The sequence below is a fragment of the Ipomoea triloba genome, chromosome 1 (assembly GCF_003576645.1).
Source record: "Ipomoea triloba cultivar NCNSP0323 chromosome 1, ASM357664v1".
In the NCBI taxonomy this organism is placed as follows: domain Eukaryota; kingdom Viridiplantae; phylum Streptophyta; class Magnoliopsida; order Solanales; family Convolvulaceae; genus Ipomoea; species Ipomoea triloba.
In genome coordinates, this window is record NC_044916.1 from 29,871,867 (window position 1) to 29,890,010 (window position 18,144).

At 34.1% G+C, this 18,144-nt stretch overlaps 3 protein-coding genes across 5 annotated transcripts; 1 reads left to right on the forward strand and 2 right to left on the reverse strand.

Moving 5' to 3' along the window:
* Positions 1 to 45: 45 nt before the first annotated feature.
* LOC116031823 (transcription termination factor MTERF5, chloroplastic-like) lies at positions 46 to 10,171 on the reverse strand. Of its 2 annotated transcripts, XM_031274137.1 has the most exons (11): positions 9,984 to 10,171; positions 9,827 to 9,906; positions 9,679 to 9,747; positions 9,532 to 9,587; positions 7,807 to 8,767; positions 7,645 to 7,735; positions 7,405 to 7,553; positions 7,198 to 7,303; positions 6,957 to 7,116; positions 6,271 to 6,876; positions 46 to 2,882 (listed from the first exon to the last, which is right to left on the reverse strand). In XM_031274137.1, exon 11 carries the CDS (start codon positions 1,460 to 1,462, stop codon positions 404 to 406), a length of 1,059 nt encoding a protein of 352 aa, XP_031129997.1. In that variant the 5' UTR covers positions 1,463 to 2,882; positions 6,271 to 6,876; positions 6,957 to 7,116; positions 7,198 to 7,303; positions 7,405 to 7,553; positions 7,645 to 7,735; positions 7,807 to 8,767; positions 9,532 to 9,587; positions 9,679 to 9,747; positions 9,827 to 9,906; positions 9,984 to 10,171; the 3' UTR covers positions 46 to 403. The 2 variants fall into 2 exon arrangements, 1 of the variants encoding a protein (XP_031129997.1); XR_004100671.1 differs by lacking the exons at positions 46 to 2,882; positions 9,532 to 9,587; positions 9,679 to 9,747; positions 9,827 to 9,906; positions 9,984 to 10,171 and adding exons at positions 9,018 to 9,073; positions 9,165 to 9,233; positions 9,313 to 9,494 and having other exon boundaries at positions 6,161 to 6,364; positions 6,756 to 6,876.
* A 2,081-nt stretch (positions 10,172 to 12,252) lies between these two features.
* LOC116033192 (bidirectional sugar transporter SWEET1b-like) lies at positions 12,253 to 14,266 on the reverse strand. Of its 2 annotated transcripts, XM_031275955.1 has the most exons (6): positions 14,022 to 14,266; positions 13,445 to 13,661; positions 13,104 to 13,277; positions 12,885 to 12,950; positions 12,687 to 12,806; positions 12,253 to 12,600 (listed from the first exon to the last, which is right to left on the reverse strand). In XM_031275955.1, exons 3-6 carry the CDS (start codon positions 13,257 to 13,259, stop codon positions 12,415 to 12,417), a joined length of 528 nt encoding a protein of 175 aa, XP_031131815.1. In that variant the 5' UTR covers positions 13,260 to 13,277; positions 13,445 to 13,661; positions 14,022 to 14,266; the 3' UTR covers positions 12,253 to 12,414. The 2 variants fall into 2 exon arrangements, with proteins under 2 accessions (XP_031131815.1, XP_031131811.1); XM_031275951.1 differs by having other exon boundaries at positions 13,104 to 13,661.
* Positions 14,267 to 15,135: 869 nt separating this feature from the next.
* LOC116002011 (S-formylglutathione hydrolase) lies at positions 15,136 to 18,035 on the forward strand. Its single transcript, XM_031242021.1, has 7 exons — positions 15,136 to 15,345; positions 15,810 to 15,927; positions 16,244 to 16,291; positions 16,554 to 16,750; positions 17,043 to 17,141; positions 17,228 to 17,293; positions 17,517 to 18,035. Exons 1-7 carry the CDS (start codon positions 15,199 to 15,201, stop codon positions 17,694 to 17,696), a joined length of 855 nt encoding a protein of 284 aa, XP_031097881.1. The 5' UTR covers positions 15,136 to 15,198; the 3' UTR covers positions 17,697 to 18,035.
* The last annotated feature ends 109 nt before the right edge of the window (positions 18,036 to 18,144 follow it).

Consider the following 18,144-nt stretch of genomic DNA (forward strand, 5'->3'; position numbering starts at 1 on the left):
ACACCATTTCACTGTAAAAATACCAGTAGCAGTAGAAGTGCAATAAATCAATAATTATAATTTTCCAATTTAAGATAGGCTAAATGGCAGTCCAAGGCAAAACAAAACCATTCCCTAAACTTAATTTTGGACACACTCCAGCAGAATCCCCTAAAAAACTACTGCCATTAATTTTACAAAATTAGTAAAGTACATGGCATACACATTATAATCCAAAAAAGAATTATGCACATGCTCTGCAGTATGTGAAATGAATCCAAGTTACAGTCAAGGGCAACTTCTAATCAAGCATCAAGCACTTGCCCCTATGTCCGTGTGTGGTTGTGGGGATGAGTGACTTCTGATATATCTCTATGAGTTCAGGAGCTTCCTTCTTATAATGTTCAACAAACTTCTCTACGAATTATGCTTCAGAAATCTTCAACATCTTAGCGAGCAGATTGAGATCCTTACAGATTAAACCCTTTGCTAACAGAGTTTGATAAACCAAACCTCTAGGAATAATTCTCTTCTCCAAACAATACAAAATAACCATAGGCTTTTTCAAGATTGCAGAAGATTCAAATCCCATTTTATTCACAAAAAAATCCATTGCTGACAGTACCTTTTCTTGCGAAGCAATCATAAACCAAGGGTTCCTACTAAAAGCTTCAAAAATCTCGTTCTCAGCAAGCCCCCACTTCCTATAGCTCTCCATCTTCTTTTCCCATGTCAATCTACTCATGCAAGCAAGTGCATGGAATGCCAAAAGAAAATTTTTCCTGGTTGGGTCAGTTCCCAACTCCTTAAGTTCCTCCACAATCTTTCTAAACTTATCTCTATACATCATGAATGTCAAAGGCTGGTGTGTTAAAAAATATACAATTTTGTGTTCAGGAACCCCCATCTCCTTCAAAAGCTGAACATTAGGTTCCAAATGAGCTTTGAGGTCCTTACAGAGAATATTAGGGTACCGCCTCACGGCCACTCTCATACTCTCTTGTGATAAGAGCAAGTTCTCAAGGAAACCGATAGTTGGCAAGAGTCGTCTCTCAAAACTTCTCCTTAAAGCAGTAGGAGCTACACATAGAATGTGAGTCAAATGTTCACCTGGGAAGCCTAAAGTCTTGAAAAATTCAAGCTTGGGTAAAAAGGATTTCTCAGGATTACATGCCAATAGTGTAGGATCCGTTCTAACAAGTTTTAAGGCCTGAGTTTCAGAGAATCCATGAACTTTCAAGAATGACAGCACAGATTCCGCTCTGTTTGGGGTTTTGAAGTTGATGTATTTGGAAGCTGATAGAGCCTTTTTTGGAGTAAAGCCACATCTATTTATGAGGTATGAGACCGTGAATGAATCTCTTTTAGCATTGTTTGAGGTGGATTCAACACTAGCATTTGTTCCATACAGATTATAGGTGAGTGTAAATCTAACATAAGAATACCTCAAATGGGGTAAAGATTTGCATCTGAAATTCAACATTTTGATGCATTTCCAACCAAATGAAGGGAGAAACACTCACCTGTAAGAGAAAAATGCAAAATAAATCATCTCCCCGGAGTACTGGAATCCCTCGATTGCTGCGATGAAGAATACAACCCCAGAATGGAGCCGTTTATTTATTACGGAGTATTTATTTGGGAAAATTGCATTTTTTTTTTTGAAAAAGAAATTTGCATCTTTCTCTATACCCGAATTCTGATTAATCCTTCAGTTATTATGACTGTATTTATTTTTAATCCCTCAACTATAAACAAAGTGACAAGTTTGAGTTCTTCTCCCAATCAACCGACAAAGCATTTGAAATGATGTAAATCATTGTAACTCAGCTGAATACAGCGGTTAGACTATGTCGCTGATGAGACTCAATCTTGATCTCTTCTCTCAAACTTCTCTCTTGTACCAGTTGAGCTACTTCATGCGGGCAACAAGTTTGATTTCTTTTCGTCTCAACTCAACAGAAAATCCTAGAATTTCATATTATTAGAGGGGTAAAGTGAAAAATTTACATCTTATATTATATTGAAATCACTTTCGCAACATTATTTTCTTGTTCTCCTTATTATTATAGAGATAAATTGAAAATTTTACATTGCATTTGGTTGGGAATAAGGAATTAAGAGAGAAAAGAATTGCAATTCGGTAAAAAAGAATAAGGTGAAACTCTCTCTTCTCCCTTTACCCTATATAATGATGTATGTCCAACCCTTTGCCTTTAGTTATCGAAAACGCAGATGCCCTTCTCCCTTTTCCTGCTGATGTTTTTGCCATCTGCATAACTATCTTGTATCCCTATTGTTATTGCCGTGCACTTCCTGCTATAATGCCGACCACCTTACAGGCTCACTGTGTAGCCAGGAAGAAGAGAAAACACCAGTACGTACTGTACTTATAGATGGCCTTCCGATTATGGATTATTTCAAAATTCTGCCATGTTTGATACATTGGTGTCACGTATGTTTTAATGCAAACACCATTACAAAATATTATGCCCAATTCACAATAAGTTCCTCAGTTTCAGATGAGCCATAATCTTATTTTTTTGGAACTGATTATCAATGTCGGTAATGAAGGGGAGGGTTCTGATGGGGAATTGCAAATTCAAGGAGCTGAAATTGAGGATTCTTTGTAAGATTTCACGCATCGTCGCTGCCACTGCCTGGCACAGCTTCTTCCTAGAGCAAGCGACCAGTCGACCAGTGTGGTCGCCATCCTGGAGAAGGCGACCAGAAAATGATCGCCATCTTTCTGGGAGAGCAACCAGATAGCGACCAGAAATGGTCGGCTCTCCAGAAGAGATGACCAATTATGGTCGCCAGTCAACTTTTCCGGTAACTTTGCTGTCGCCGACGGTTATTCTTGATCGAAAACTATTTATAACATGTTATCACAAGTTACCAACCTGCTTATCACCACCCAACATCACAAAAGGAAAGGAATGTATAGCATAATGGGAAAAAAGCAAAAGCATTGTAGCGAAAGTAATAATTAGTACATATAACATATATATGTAGAGAGATTGGCTATGGAGTAGAGGTGCCAAATTGGCGGGCTCGAACCGACCTGATTCGGTCCGCCATTGGCACGTTTATTTTTTGGACCGAGCTGGTCCATTCTAAAAATAAATAAATAAAATAAAAAGTATATTAAAAATTATAAATCGACTAATTTAAGTTATGCATTCCTTATAAATTAGTTTTACAAGTTCATATATTTATCTTGAACTATTTAACTTAAGAATTATTAGAAGATTAATTTTTTTCAATTTGAAACAAATAAAATAGTTACTACTTAGTATGTTAGTTAAATAGTTAACTAGCTAAATAGTAAATACGTAAGAATTTAATAACCATAAAATCAATATCATTTTTTCTAATATGATAATCTCATGAATCATTATTCTATTAGAGTATATATGTATATTTTAAATTTTTTAAAAATATATGTGCCAACTTGCCAGCTTGGTCCGTGGACAAAAAATTAAAGTCTAACCTTGTCCGTACTCCGTAGTATAAAATGGGCGAGCCCTAGTCTGCCCATTTGTAGCAAATGAACTAGACCAGACTGGCCAAAACGGGCCGAGCTTGGACTGAAATTCAGGCTAACCCGCCCGTTTGACACCTCTACTATAGAGTGACTTGTGAAATTAAATAACTCATAATAGATCAATCAACTCTACACTTATTTTCAAAAAAAAAAAATAAAAAAAATCAACTCTACACTTTTGTCCTAGACCAAATTTGAAGAAGAAACGCGGTACCAAACTAGTTATCTCAATATTACTCCATGCGTGAATTCAATTAGAATGGTGAAATAGAAGTACCCTATTCCACTAATTGGGTAAGCTATCCAAACCGATCTAAGATTTATGAGCAATTGGAAGACTAATTGGAGCAACAAAGGAGTGATCGAAGTAAATCTAAGATTTATATAATTGTTATTTTTAGAGAGAGAAAATATGGGTATGAGACAAAAGAGAGGTAGAGAAACTAGAATCAAGCGTGCGTATTGTGTGTATTGAGTGTATATGTATATATGAGGTGAAAGAAAAGTACATATTTCCACCAATAAGATAAGCTATCCAACCCGTTCAATGATTTATGAGCAATCAGAAGACTGATTGGAACAACAGGTAAGTGATTAGAGCAATCGAAGGAGTTAAAATCTTATATAATTCCCATTTTTATAGATAGAGAGAGAGTGTGTGCATGTCATTATGAGAGACAAAAAGAGAGGTAAAGAAACGAGAATAAAGTGTGTGTGTGTGTGTATACACTTGATGAATGCAAGTCTCATTTGTGGTCAATGATTGAAAAAAAAAAATTAACAAACGTATTTGGGACTTGCGTTTGAAACGCAAGTCCCAAATACTATTCTCACAATTTTGTCTAGCTTTATCGTCATATTTTTTTCAATCTCCTATTTTCGTTCCATTTCAGTCATTAACCATCTAGCGGATACCTGAGTCCAGTATAAGGGTGCTTAGAAGTATATATAACTTGATTGTAAGTTGTAACACTATAAAAGAAGTTGAAGAGGAGAAATAAGATAAGTTTGAGTAAAAGAAAATAGCATGAGAAACACCAAGAAAAAAATAAAAAATAGAAAGAGCTTTTTAATTTAATTTTTTTTAAATACATAACTGATACGATGTCAGTTCGATAATTGACGTCAATTCGATAATGAACCGACGTTCGTTAAATGTATTTTCTGTAGTAGTAGAGAAAAAAGAAAATTAAAGAGAGGGAAACAAGAAACGAGAAGATGAGGACGAAAAGAAAAATTAAGATGAGATTGAGTAAAAGAAAATGACATGAGAAATAAAGAAAGACCAACAGAAAAATTAAAAGTACAAAGAGAAAAGAGAAAAGAGAAAATTTAAAAAGAGAGGGTAACAAAAAAAGAGAAGTTGAGTAGAAGAAAGACCAAGATAAGAATGAAAAGTGAGAATGAAAAGAGAGGAAAACAAGGGAAATTTGAAGAGGAAAAATAAGATAAGGTTGAGTAGAAGAAATGACATGACCAAGATAAGAAGAGAATGAAAAAGAGAGGGAAACAAGAAAGGAAGAGTTGAAGAGGAAAAATAAAACAAGATTGAGTAAAATAAATGACATGAAAAGAGTTCAAATAATAATTCTATTGCGTAACTCATAGTTAGGGAATTGGATAAAGCTAGCTAGATATTTTTTGGGTGCCTATAGATTTTAGGTTGGATGTTATGCTATGCCCCTAACTCTTTACACCCTACCAATAGCTAGATTTTTTTTAGGTGCCTATAGATATTTTTTGGGTGCCTATAAATAATAATTGAACCCATTCTTTCAATTTTTGTCAAATTAAAGAATTACTTTTTTTCAAAAACCAAAAAAAAAAAAAAGAATATGTACAAATTTCTTATGACTGTCATGAAAAATTATTTCTCAATAATTTTTAAGAAAAATCTATTATTTGAGTCGTAACAATGTTAGATGCTTAAAATTATAAGGGATACGGTACATATTATAATTCAACAAAATTGAAAGAATGGGTTCAACTTTATCAAATTATATAATATATTACATCTCTTATAATTTTTAGTATTTGACATGGTTGTATTCCTAGTATTTAATATTAATAACAAAAAAAGAAAAAATTACCTTAAATGATGATAGCCCTACGCATTGACATGAAATTCATAACAGATGTACACTTTTAATATATAAAGCTTGCCACAATATAATTCATACTTCAATGCATATAAAAATCACAACTTTCCAAATTTACAAAAGGATAGCTTTCTATTTCTAAAGAACATAACCCTGGAACAATGTTAGCAATTAGAAGGATTGGTCATGATAAAAAAGGATACTTAAAAATTTTAAAAATCATTTTATAAGCTAAAAATAATACTTGAAAATTTTGAAAATCATTGATTATTAAAAAATTTTAAAATTATTTTATAAGCTAAAAAGGATACTTGAAGATTTTAAAAATCATTTTATAAACGAAAGAGGATACTTAAAAATTTTTAAAATAATTTATAAACTAAAGAGAATACTTAGAGAATTTTGAACATTTATAAACTAAAGAAAGTACTTGAGAATTTTGAAAATCCATTTATAAAATAAAGAGAGTACCTCAAAATTTTGAAAATCTTGTTATAAACTAAAGAGTATACTTGAAAAATCTTTTTATAAACTAAGTAATCTAGTTCAGTTAAACTTATTAGCATGTATATATACAGTTAGTAATATATTAGAACAGTCTAAAAAGTATTATGTTTCTAATATGGAAAATGCTGGATCACTTACAGCCTTATATGCAGCAGTTAGAAGGCCATAGGTTGTCAAGACCACATCTGCTTCTGCTATCACTCTAGGGTCATTACTTATGTCCTAAGCATTTCTGCAGCAAATCAAGAGATTAAGGCAGGGGACTTAGAACTTCAGCTAATAGGGGGGCATGGCATACAATAATTCATTATTCCCAAGAATTTGGCTTGTTATTGGTGCTGCAAGAAGGGAATTCCTTACTTCATTATTTTCTATCATTGCTCAAAGAGCAACCCAATCCCATTGATTTGAGGGGGTGACTCCCCACATATCTAGCTGGAGGGTACCCCAAAAAATAAAATCAATCAATTTAATCAGAAACCTATCTACGGGTGTAACCATTGCAAAATCAAATATAAACTCTGGCAAATTTAACTTGGAATGACTACTCTAACTGATTAAAGCAAAAAAAAACTGCAGAGTACTAGCCACTTAAATGTCTAAGCAGAAACACTAACATATACCTTGCTTATGGCACTACCCTCATAGGTTTCATATAGGGCCTTACTTCGCAGCCAAATCAGAAGAAGCTTTCAGAGCATGGTAGTATATTGTTTAAAATATTTCTTTGTTTAGATCCTGAGCCTGCACATCAGATGATGTATCAGAACAAAAGAAATAATGCATCAAGAAGAAGGAATTACTGTTGCATCAAGGTAGTCCACCTCTGGTGAATAAAAAGCCATGCCGAGTAAAATGAATGTGTCAGCCTTGGACACCAATCCCAACGGATCTGTGACGCAAATTAAAGTTCTTTGCAGTTTTGACGGGATACAAGTTAACATCAATAATTTTGTTCAGGTTTGTTGTAACTATTGCAGTAACCTGTATTAGTAAGGAGGAACACATTACAGCCAAATTTATAAATTATAACATCTAGAAACATTAAACATATGAAGCAATTACTTATGGAACAAGTCAAACACTCTGCCAGTTTGTCAAAATAAAAGTATCGATTTATAGAGCCTCTGCTTCCAACAAGCTTAGATGGTTGTGATTCAATTGGAACCCCCTGCAAGATAAGAAGCAGGAAGTTGATTGAGAGAACATGTCTTTTTATTTATTAAACAGTAACAGCACTAAATATGTATCCTATGGATTCAAGTAAATTACCGTTTCCGTGACAAATCGTGCCAAAGCAATTGAAGCCAGATTGCAGACCGCAGTTTCCGTTGAGATTGCATACTCAATAATCTCAGTACACAAGTTAGAAGACTTAATAGTACCAAGATTCTGCTGGTTGCTTTTTTTGTTGCAAGACTCTTGGAACATTGAAAACAAGGTTAACTAAAAACTAAAATGCAAATGAAGAATCATATCAAGTCTTTAGCATATGAAGAGTATAAAACTAACCTTATATAGCATGTAGGGAGGACCCGTTTCTATCTGAGACTTCAAGATTTCAAACCAAATTTTGTGTCTGTACAACTTTCTTTGCCTTGCCCTGAGTCCATAAAAAGCCTCAAAACCAAGTATCAAGAACAGTTCAGTGTGTTTGAACAGTGTGACAATTACCTTTCTTTCATATTCTGTATGAAGTTCCTCAAATTCTTCACCGCAGCAATCTGCCAATCCTGGTGCCTCATTTGGACAAAATAAAGACCATTGCCCATTACTCTGTACTCTTCCCATAAAGAGATCAGGAACCCACAGAGCATAAAAGAGATCTCGGCACGATGTTCTTCCTGAAAAAAGGAGCAACATTATCATGCAATCAATTATTTACTAACCAAAGCCTTATTACCTAAGAGACAAACCATTAGTTCAAATGTATGTAATTTAGAGTACTACTAGGCCAGTAATACCTTTCCATGTTTTTTTTCTTAAATCGAGAAACTCAAAGGTCAAGAACAAAAACAATCCAAAGACTGTCTCATTACAGGTAGTATGTTTGTGCTGGACTCTGTTATTACAATGTTAATTTTTTTTCTTCTTAATAATGAAAGGAGAATTGCTTAATGGATGGATCATAATTTGTTACTGGACCCATTCTCTTTAGGGAAGAACTTCTGATATTTTTTTCATGACCGGCAGTTGGGAAACCAACAGGGTAGTCCCCATGAGTCAATTTGGGGGTGGTTTGACGAAAATATGATCAGGAAGCCATTAATATGTACCTGCCAAAAAAAGCTTTACTCTTCCTCTATCCTAAGCTTTTCCATCCATGGCACAAAAGTCCAAGGTTGACTTAAAACAACGTAATCCTGATATGAAAATAGAAAGTTGTGGATATTGGAATGAGTCATGTTTACCTGAGGGAGAAGAACTTGTACTTGCTAGCTTATGTCTTTGACACTACACAGTTAGTTGCAAAGAAGAAAAGAGAAAAGAGTTTCGACTTTCGATAGACTGAAGAACTAAAATCCATTTAGTCACCTCTGGGTTCTGGCCAAAACAACGGAGGAGAGCTTGGAACTCTGTGAGATCGCCCGCCTGAGTGGATGTGGCATGTGCGTTTATATAGTTAACATCATCCCTGCATACCCCAGAATTAGCTATTGCCCTCTCTATGCATAGGACAACACCAGTAACTGCACTTTTTTATAAAGGCGTGTTCAACTACAAACAATAAACAAAAGAAAACTGATTTTTCTGATTGAGTGACCTAAGTTCCAGCAAAGATACAGAGAGTAGTAAAACAGCTTGACTACTAGGACAATGACAGTCATGAGGAGATTAAGAAAATCAGCGGGTTTAAAATCATTTTCAATAGCTGAAAGAATAACCTTCAGGGTGAGGTTCTTCCACCGAGAAATTCAGCATAGATTGTTGCATCTCTTTTCTGCTCACTCAAACAAGGAAAATTCGGGTTGCATGGGATGATAAGGAATTGAAGGAAACAACTAGACTTGGAAAGTAAATGTGAGAGTTACCTTCGCATGCTCAAGTTCTTCCAGAAGCAGAACTCTAGCTCCTTCACCCATGACAAACCCATCGCGGTCCTGTCAATAGCAATATCAGCAGATGATGCAAGCAATTCTAATCAAACCGTGAAGATGCAAATGACAGAAATGACATTACACTATCTCGAGGTAGAGAAGCTCTAGTAGGATCATTGTTTCTCTGAGAAAGTGACCTGCAAGCAATAAATCCACCCACTCCTGCAACAGACATTCAATATGTGACAACCACAAATAGCTAGCTAAATCAATGTATATAATTATAAAAGTTATAATACCAGTTGGTATAATTACTGAATCAGATCCACCACANATCATTTTCAATAGCTGAAAGAATAACCTTCAGGGTGAGGTTCTTCCACCGAGAAATTCAGCATAGATTGTTGCATCTCTTTTCTGCTCACTCAAACAAGGAAAATTCGGGTTGCATGGGATGATAAGGAATTGAAGGAAACAACTAGACTTGGAAAGTAAATGTGAGAGTTACCTTCGCATGCTCAAGTTCTTCCAGAAGCAGAACTCTAGCTCCTTCACCCATGACAAACCCATCGCGGTCCTGTCAATAGCAATATCAGCAGATGATGCAAGCAATTCTAATCAAACCGTGAAGATGCAAATGACAGAAATGACATTACACTATCTCGAGGTAGAGAAGCTCTAGTAGGATCATTGTTTCTCTGAGAAAGTGACCTGCAAGCAATAAATCCACCCACTCCTGCAACAGACATTCAATATGTGACAACCACAAATAGCTAGCTAAATCAATGTATATAATTATAAAAGTTATAATACCAGTTGGTATAATTACTGAATCAGATCCACCACACAGCATAATATCCTGAAATTCTTAAAGCATTAAACAATATAAAGTTCAATTCTTCAAGATATATTCATCATTTTAACCACATTAAAATTATTAGTAAAGTTCATGTTGTAGGAAGTAGAAGACGGAAGGGAAAGAGTAATAAAAAGACTAAGAAAATTTGGAGAATGGAAGGAAAGGAAAGGAAAAAAATTATATATATATATATATAAGGGTGAAGAGAATAATGTGGAAAAAAAAAAAAAAGAACACTTGAAAAAAGTGACTCAAAAAAGAAAACAAAAAGAAAACTGAAAATTAGTAATAATAATAATAATAAAGAATAATGATAATAATAATAATAATAATACAGATAATAAAGATTATAATAATAGTAAAATTAATAAAGATAATAATGATAATAATAATAATAAAGATAATAATGATAATAATAATAATAAAGATAATATAACAATAATAAAGATAATAATGATAATAATAATTAATAAAGATAATAAAGATAATAACAATAATAAAGATAATAATAATAATAATAAAGATAAAAATAATAATAATAATAATAATAAAGATAATAATAATAATAATAATAATAAAGATAATAAAGATAATAATAATAATAATAATAATAATAAAGATAATAATAATAATAATAATAATAATAATAATAAAGATAATAAAGATAATAATAATAATAATAATAATAATAAACAAAATAAGAGGCAAATAGGCAATAAAAATTAATTAAAATAATAAACAGAAGAGGAGGCGAATAGACAATAAAAATTAGAATAATAATCAGAAGAATAGGCAATAAAAAGCGGGGAAGAAGTGAGTCACCAAGCAGCCTTGTAGACCTCTAAATCCTCAATTTTTCCATTTTAGTAGAACTTGTAGATGTCTTCTGCATACTCCACAACTGCCAACTCATTGTACACATCTTCCTGTTTTTAAGTCTGTGTTTTCTCTGAATCTCTTTGAATATGTGTTATTCTCCTAATCTCTCGTTTTATAAGCCATAAGTTAGTCCTTTAATAAAGACCTTCAAGCCCAAGCAAGTACCAAATTAATCAAAACCTTTTTCAGTCTGGAGTGCAATCCAACATGAGGAATCAGAAGCCAAGGATTCATTACATTTACATGCACAAGTAGTTTTTAGAGAAAACCATTACAGCATCAACAAGAAGAAAGCATGCAATTGTCTGAATGACATACACACATCTAAACCAGATCCTCCTTTGACTGGTTCTGGCCCATTCTTATGCCTAATTGTATGTCTTCTCCACTGGGCTTGCCATCAACTCCAACCATCTTCCCGGAGCCATCAGGGAAGGATTTCTTGTCACAGTAAATGGCATACAATATCAACTGCACTGCTCCTAAGCCACGCCCAAAACCATTTGGTATCTGCAGTTCAAATTCCATCACAGTNAACACTTGAAAAAAGTGACTCAAAAAAGAAAACAAAAAGAAAACTGAAAATTAGTAATAATAATAATAATAAAGAATAATGATAATAATAATAATAATAATACAGATAATAAAGATTATAATAATAGTAAAATTAATAAAGATAATAATGATAATAATAATAATAAAGATAATAATGATAATAATAATAATAAAGATAATATAACAATAATAAAGATAATAATGATAATAATAATTAATAAAGATAATAAAGATAATAACAATAATAAAGATAATAATAATAATAATAAAGATAAAAATAATAATAATAATAATAATAAAGATAATAATAATAATAATAATAATAAAGATAATAAAGATAATAATAATAATAATAATAATAATAAAGATAATAATAATAATAATAATAATAATAATAATAAAGATAATAAAGATAATAATAATAATAATAATAATAATAAACAAAATAAGAGGCAAATAGGCAATAAAAATTAATTAAAATAATAAACAGAAGAGGAGGCGAATAGACAATAAAAATTAGAATAATAATCAGAAGAATAGGCAATAAAAAGCGGGGAAGAAGTGAGTCACCAAGCAGCCTTGTAGACCTCTAAATCCTCAATTTTTCCATTTTAGTAGAACTTGTAGATGTCTTCTGCATACTCCACAACTGCCAACTCATTGTACACATCTTCCTGTTTTTAAGTCTGTGTTTTCTCTGAATCTCTTTGAATATGTGTTATTCTCCTAATCTCTCGTTTTATAAGCCATAAGTTAGTCCTTTAATAAAGACCTTCAAGCCCAAGCAAGTACCAAATTAATCAAAACCTTTTTCAGTCTGGAGTGCAATCCAACATGAGGAATCAGAAGCCAAGGATTCATTACATTTACATGCACAAGTAGTTTTTAGAGAAAACCATTACAGCATCAACAAGAAGAAAGCATGCAATTGTCTGAATGACATACACACATCTAAACCAGATCCTCCTTTGACTGGTTCTGGCCCATTCTTATGCCTAATTGTATGTCTTCTCCACTGGGCTTGCCATCAACTCCAACCATCTTCCCGGAGCCATCAGGGAAGGATTTCTTGTCACAGTAAATGGCATACAATATCAACTGCACTGCTCCTAAGCCACGCCCAAAACCATTTGGTATCTGCAGTTCAAATTCCATCACAGTAAGAGCTGTTTCGTTTCTGATGTCTTCTTCATTATAAATATATTTTCAATGGAAGTACTTACAGCAACAAAGGGGTCCTTTCCCAGCAATCCAAAGATGAACCATGAAGTGCCACACAAGAACACAAACAGAGACAAGAAGAATGGCATGAACTCCACACTCTTTGTTTTAATCACTAGCCTCTACACATAACAGAAGATACAGTGAATTTATGAGGTGTGCAAAATAAAGTAAACAGGGAACAAGTGACAAGAGCTTACTATGATTGACAGAGGCGAGCCATACATAATAATGGAGAGGATTGTTGCCGCAATGCCACGAGCAGCCTATGCAAAAACAATAAAAGTCCAAAGAAAACTCCAATTATTCAATCAACAGAAACAAAAGACTTTGAAAACTCCAATTATTCAATCAACAGAAACAAAAGACTTCCATTCATTCAGAGAGATGAGATCAACAGAGAATGAGTCTCAATCAACCTTGCTTCGAGCAGTGAGAGTTGCAGTATAAGTCTTTCTAGATGAATCTTCAGCTGCTGCCTTTCTGCGGAGGCTGTTCTTTTCCTTCACCTTAGCATTCTTCTGAGGAGGAGGCTTTCTAGGCACCTCCATTTGCAGCAGCAACTCCATCCACATTCACAGACCAATACGTTTCTGCAGCAAATCAAGAGATTAAGGCAAGGGACAAGTTGTTTAGAACTTCAGATTTACAGCAACAAAGCATGATGATGGGATGGGGTGTGGGTGCATGGCATAAATAATTAATAATGGGTCCTAAGCATCATTTAACACTATTGAATAGGGAAATTATAGCCGCCAACCCAGTTCTTGTCAGCTGCTGCAGCTTGTGCATTAGCCAGTAGTTGTGCCCCCTTGTGACTTGTGAGGGGGCCTGACCCCTGAGGAAGCTGCTGCTTGCCTTCGGCCCCTTGAAGGGTGACCATATTGCAAATATCCCCAAGTACCCGGCGGCTCCTTCCCTCTGCCGCCATGTTCTTTTACTTTATTCCCCCAGCAACGACTCCCTCAACTGCAAATCTGCAATTCATTTACGTTAGGCAAGAAAACACCCAAAAATTAATATTTCTGATCTACAAAGACAAATGTCTCTTATAAAATTTCATCTTACCATCAAATAAATTGAAAGACCCTTTTTCAAACATCAAATCAGAAAAACTTGCAAAAATCAAAAGAAATACATTCCATTACTGAAAACACCCAAAAAATCTGACTTTTTAACAAAAGAATATTTACAGTTCTGATCTATAAATTACAGCCCTCGATTAGATGAAACGAGTCCAAAAATCGGAAAATCAAGAAAATCAAGAAGCCATTTGATCGAGCGAGATTAAAGAATCATATCAGTAATAAAATCTTGGAAATCATATATATGATTACCTCCTCTATTTTGATGTTGAACCACTGGTCTTGAAGCCATTCTTTCAAATATGCATCGAAGTCTTTCCTCTTCCAACTCTCTCTGATCTTTCTCTATATCTAGAAACAAATTGAGCCAACTCTCTCTGATCTTTCTCTATATCTAGAAACAAATTGAGATGGAGCCCTCTTTAAAGCTGTGGAATTGAAGATAAGAAGTGAGGGAGGTTTGGGGGGTGAGAGAGGCAGTGATATAATATGAGGGTTTTGGAGAGACAGCGGACTGGCCGGGAGATATATATAAAGAGAGATACAAGCGCCGACTCTCAACGGATAAATTAATTTTAAAATTCATCCTACCTAATTTTTAAAAGGTAAAAAAAATGTGTTTAAAGCTAACTTTTTTAAAAATTATTCCTAACTAAAGAGAGCCTCTCTTTTTTTTTTGTTTGTTTAAAGCTAATTTTTATTTTTATTTTTAATTTCTTTCAGATTGTTAAAGTTAATTAAGCAAGTCAAACTTTGGTTGATAATCTATTTTTCAAACACCCCATCATCATCACTTCATTTTTTCTTCATGAAAAACAAAAAGGAAAAAAATTGGTAATGATGTTGCTTTGGTAATGATAAGAAAAATTGAATAACTTGAGATTTTTAGTATTTACAATTTTTCTGGTAAATTATGCATTAACTTAGTCAAAAACCGTATATCCTAACAGCATATGAAAATTCGATTGTATATATCCATCACCAAACATCATTTTCTTTGTCTTCTTAAAAATTAGAGTAATAAAATAGAGATTAAATGCGATAATAAGTTTCAAGTAAAAGATTTAATGTTTTGTCATTCATTTTAACGCCAATGCTAAGAGAGGATCAATATGTCTTAAATTTTAATAGTTGAAGAATCAATCTAAGTGCAATTAAAAGTCATATAACCAATTCCAAAAAGGTTGGATGACCATTTTGAAAAAAGATCATAGTGGGATGACTATTTTGAAAATTAAGGCTTATATTAAATTTAATGTAATAATAGATATACGGAGTATTTAATTAAAGATTAATGACGTGTCACCACAGTGCTAGGTACTCCGTATTTGGATTGAATCAAATATTAATACTATCCCTAGAGTCATTCTGCGGTCTCACTCCAAACCTTTCAGTCTGTAGTGTGAAGTGTGTCGGCGATACGGTGGAGATGGAGACGAAGCCATCAGAAATCAGCAGCTCGAAGATGTTTGGAGGGTTCAACAAGAGATACAAACACTACAGCCCAACTCTTGGCTGCTCCATGACATTCCACATCTATTTCCCCCCTTCTCCTTCACCTTCCCACAAATTCCCTGTAAGTCGTCTTCCGTTTTCTTTTATTTCAATTCCTCGCTAATTCACGGGATTCATCAAGTTTCAGTTTTTATTTCATTTTCAACATCTTTTTTTCTGTGAGTGCCGTGATTAAAGAATTGAATTTTACTTTATTCGGTTAAGCCATTCTACTTGCACTGGATTGTGTATTATACTATTATTGCTTGGTTTATTGAATTCAGATATAATTTAGCATTTAAAAGATTCCGATTGGTCCATGAAATAGGTCTGCGATGATGTACTCAGTAAATTTTCTTAATTTTTCATCAGTTATCACGTGTCAGTGATCTGTCTGTAAAGCTCTGCTGGAAGCTTATGCTTAATTTGCTTGTTGAGTTATTGTCCATAATGAACCAACAATTCAATCTGAATTTTGGATTGGGGGAAAGCGATTTGTTTCTTGAGTTACCCAATACTTAACTGTACCTTGAACAATGCTTTTAGGTACTCTACTGGCTCTCCGGCCTAACATGCACAGATGAGAACTTCATTGCTAAATCTGGTGCCCAACGTGTTGCTTCAAGTGAGGGTGTTGCACTGATTGCACCAGATACATCTCCAAGTGAGTCGTTTTCTGAATGCGGCATTGTTTAATTTCTGTTTTCAGACTTATTTAACTGCTTTACTTTGACCATTCATTTTTTAAAATGCTTCTCAATAAATTGGATATTTGAACTGCAACTTGTGTTTTGGTAAGCCTAGAGAGGAGGCGATGTCATTTCAGAATCCATTATTATTATTATGCTTTACAAATTACATAAGTGATATATGATTCATGTATAGCAGTATAGGCATATTCAACTATAAGGGATTTTCTTGAGCTCTTTTTGGATCTAAAAGCTGTAGTCTTTACTACTTATTTCCTGGTTTTGCTACAGGAGGACTGAATGTTGAAGGAGAGTCTGATAGCTGGGATTTTGGTGTTGGTAAGCAAAAGTTGTGTTCTTCAATGTCAATTAAGTAGTGCGTAAATGAGAAACGCATTGTGTTCGACCTATTAGGTCTTGCCAAAAAGTAAATAAATTGAAGTAGGCACCTCACTCACTCACTTTTTGCGATCTACACTAATAGTATCAACGTGTGTTTAAACATGTCATCTCAAGATCATACATTCAAATGTGAATTTGAATGCAAGCTTCATTAACCCCTGTGATCAGGTATTTTTTATTAATGAATTTAATGGAGTAGGTGCTGGATTTTATCTGAATGCAACCCAAGAGAAGTGGAAGAACTGGCGTATGTATGACTATGTTGTTAAGGAGTTGCCAGGACTTCTTTCTGAACACTTTCCACAGCTTGATACATCAAGGGCATCCATCTTTGGTCACTCAATGGGTGGGCATGGAGCACTAACAATCTACCTCAAAAACTTGGACAAGTACAAGGTAAGTTAATTTCATGTTCTTGAACAAAAGATATGGCTACTCATTTGCTTTCCAACAAAACCTGTTATAGCTACGTGCTAATCACAGTTTTGAAACATCTTCACTGCATTTACATGGTGTGTGTGATCAGAATTACACGAGGAAGGGAATGACTCAAGTCCCCATGAAAATTGTGCATAGTTTTTCATGGTTAAGATGCCCCAAATGGTTAACCAACATTATCTGTTCTAAGAAAGAGATTTAGACACTTTTGGATTCCTTTTATTGATACATTACTGTTGTTTATTTCCAGTCAGTGTCAGCATTTTCTCCAATTGTGAATCCTGTGAACTGTCCTTGGGGCCAGAAGGCTTTCACAAACTACTTGGGTGAAAATAAAGCTGATTGGGAGGTATGATCTTGCGAGACCCCATTAACTAGTTATTTTTAACATGCTTGTAGGAGTATTGAACTGATATCACTATTTTACATGTGCAGCAATACGATGCTACCTGCCTTGTATCAAGTGGTGCCAATCTCTCTGCATCCATTTTAATTGATCAGGTAAAATGCTCAATATGTAGTTCATGATTGCTATTATAGCTAATCCTTACTTTGAGGTGAAACTAGAATTGGTACCTCTTTACGTATATACTGTAATTGAGGTGTAGCTCTTGTTCTGTCTAGATGCACATGCTTGTAATTGAGGTTTCATATCATTGCATATACGGATATACAAACACATGTTCTTTCTGCTGGCTTCTTATAACCTACTTAAATGTTGTAGGGAGAAGATGACAAATTCTTGAAGGATCAACTTTTGCCACATAAATTCGAAGAGGCATGTAGCAAATCCAGCGTTCCTCTCCTCCTGCGATTGCAGCCTGGATATGATCACTCCTACTTTTTCATTTCCACCTTCATCGATGATCACATCCGCCATCACTCTCAAGCCCTTAAGCTGTAACTGGGAAAAGCGTTTACTTAATCTCAGAGATGCTTCAGGAGCGATGTCTGAACATTGCGGTGTTCATATAGAATCTGTATTGTGTTCTACTGGGAGAAAGTAAGACAGAAATGTTGCGAGAGAAGCTCTAGTAATAAAGCCATTTGTGGTTGTGTGAATTGTACGTTATGAAGGTTGAGTTTTTACAAGGTTTAATGGTTTCTGAGAACTGTGTGGATTGTTGAAGTATTTGACAATGTGCTTCGGCTGGGCATTTGTTACTCATACCGGAGTAGGGCAACTCCAAAATAAGAAGTGTTGATGTCCAAATATATGCATGCAGGCAGTTAAACAGACTAATTTTGGGATGCAATCCATTCAAAAGTTCAAAGACTTTGCAATGCATGTGATTACAAATTTTTTTTAAAGAAAATGCCATATACATATACATCATTCCCTCAATAATTCC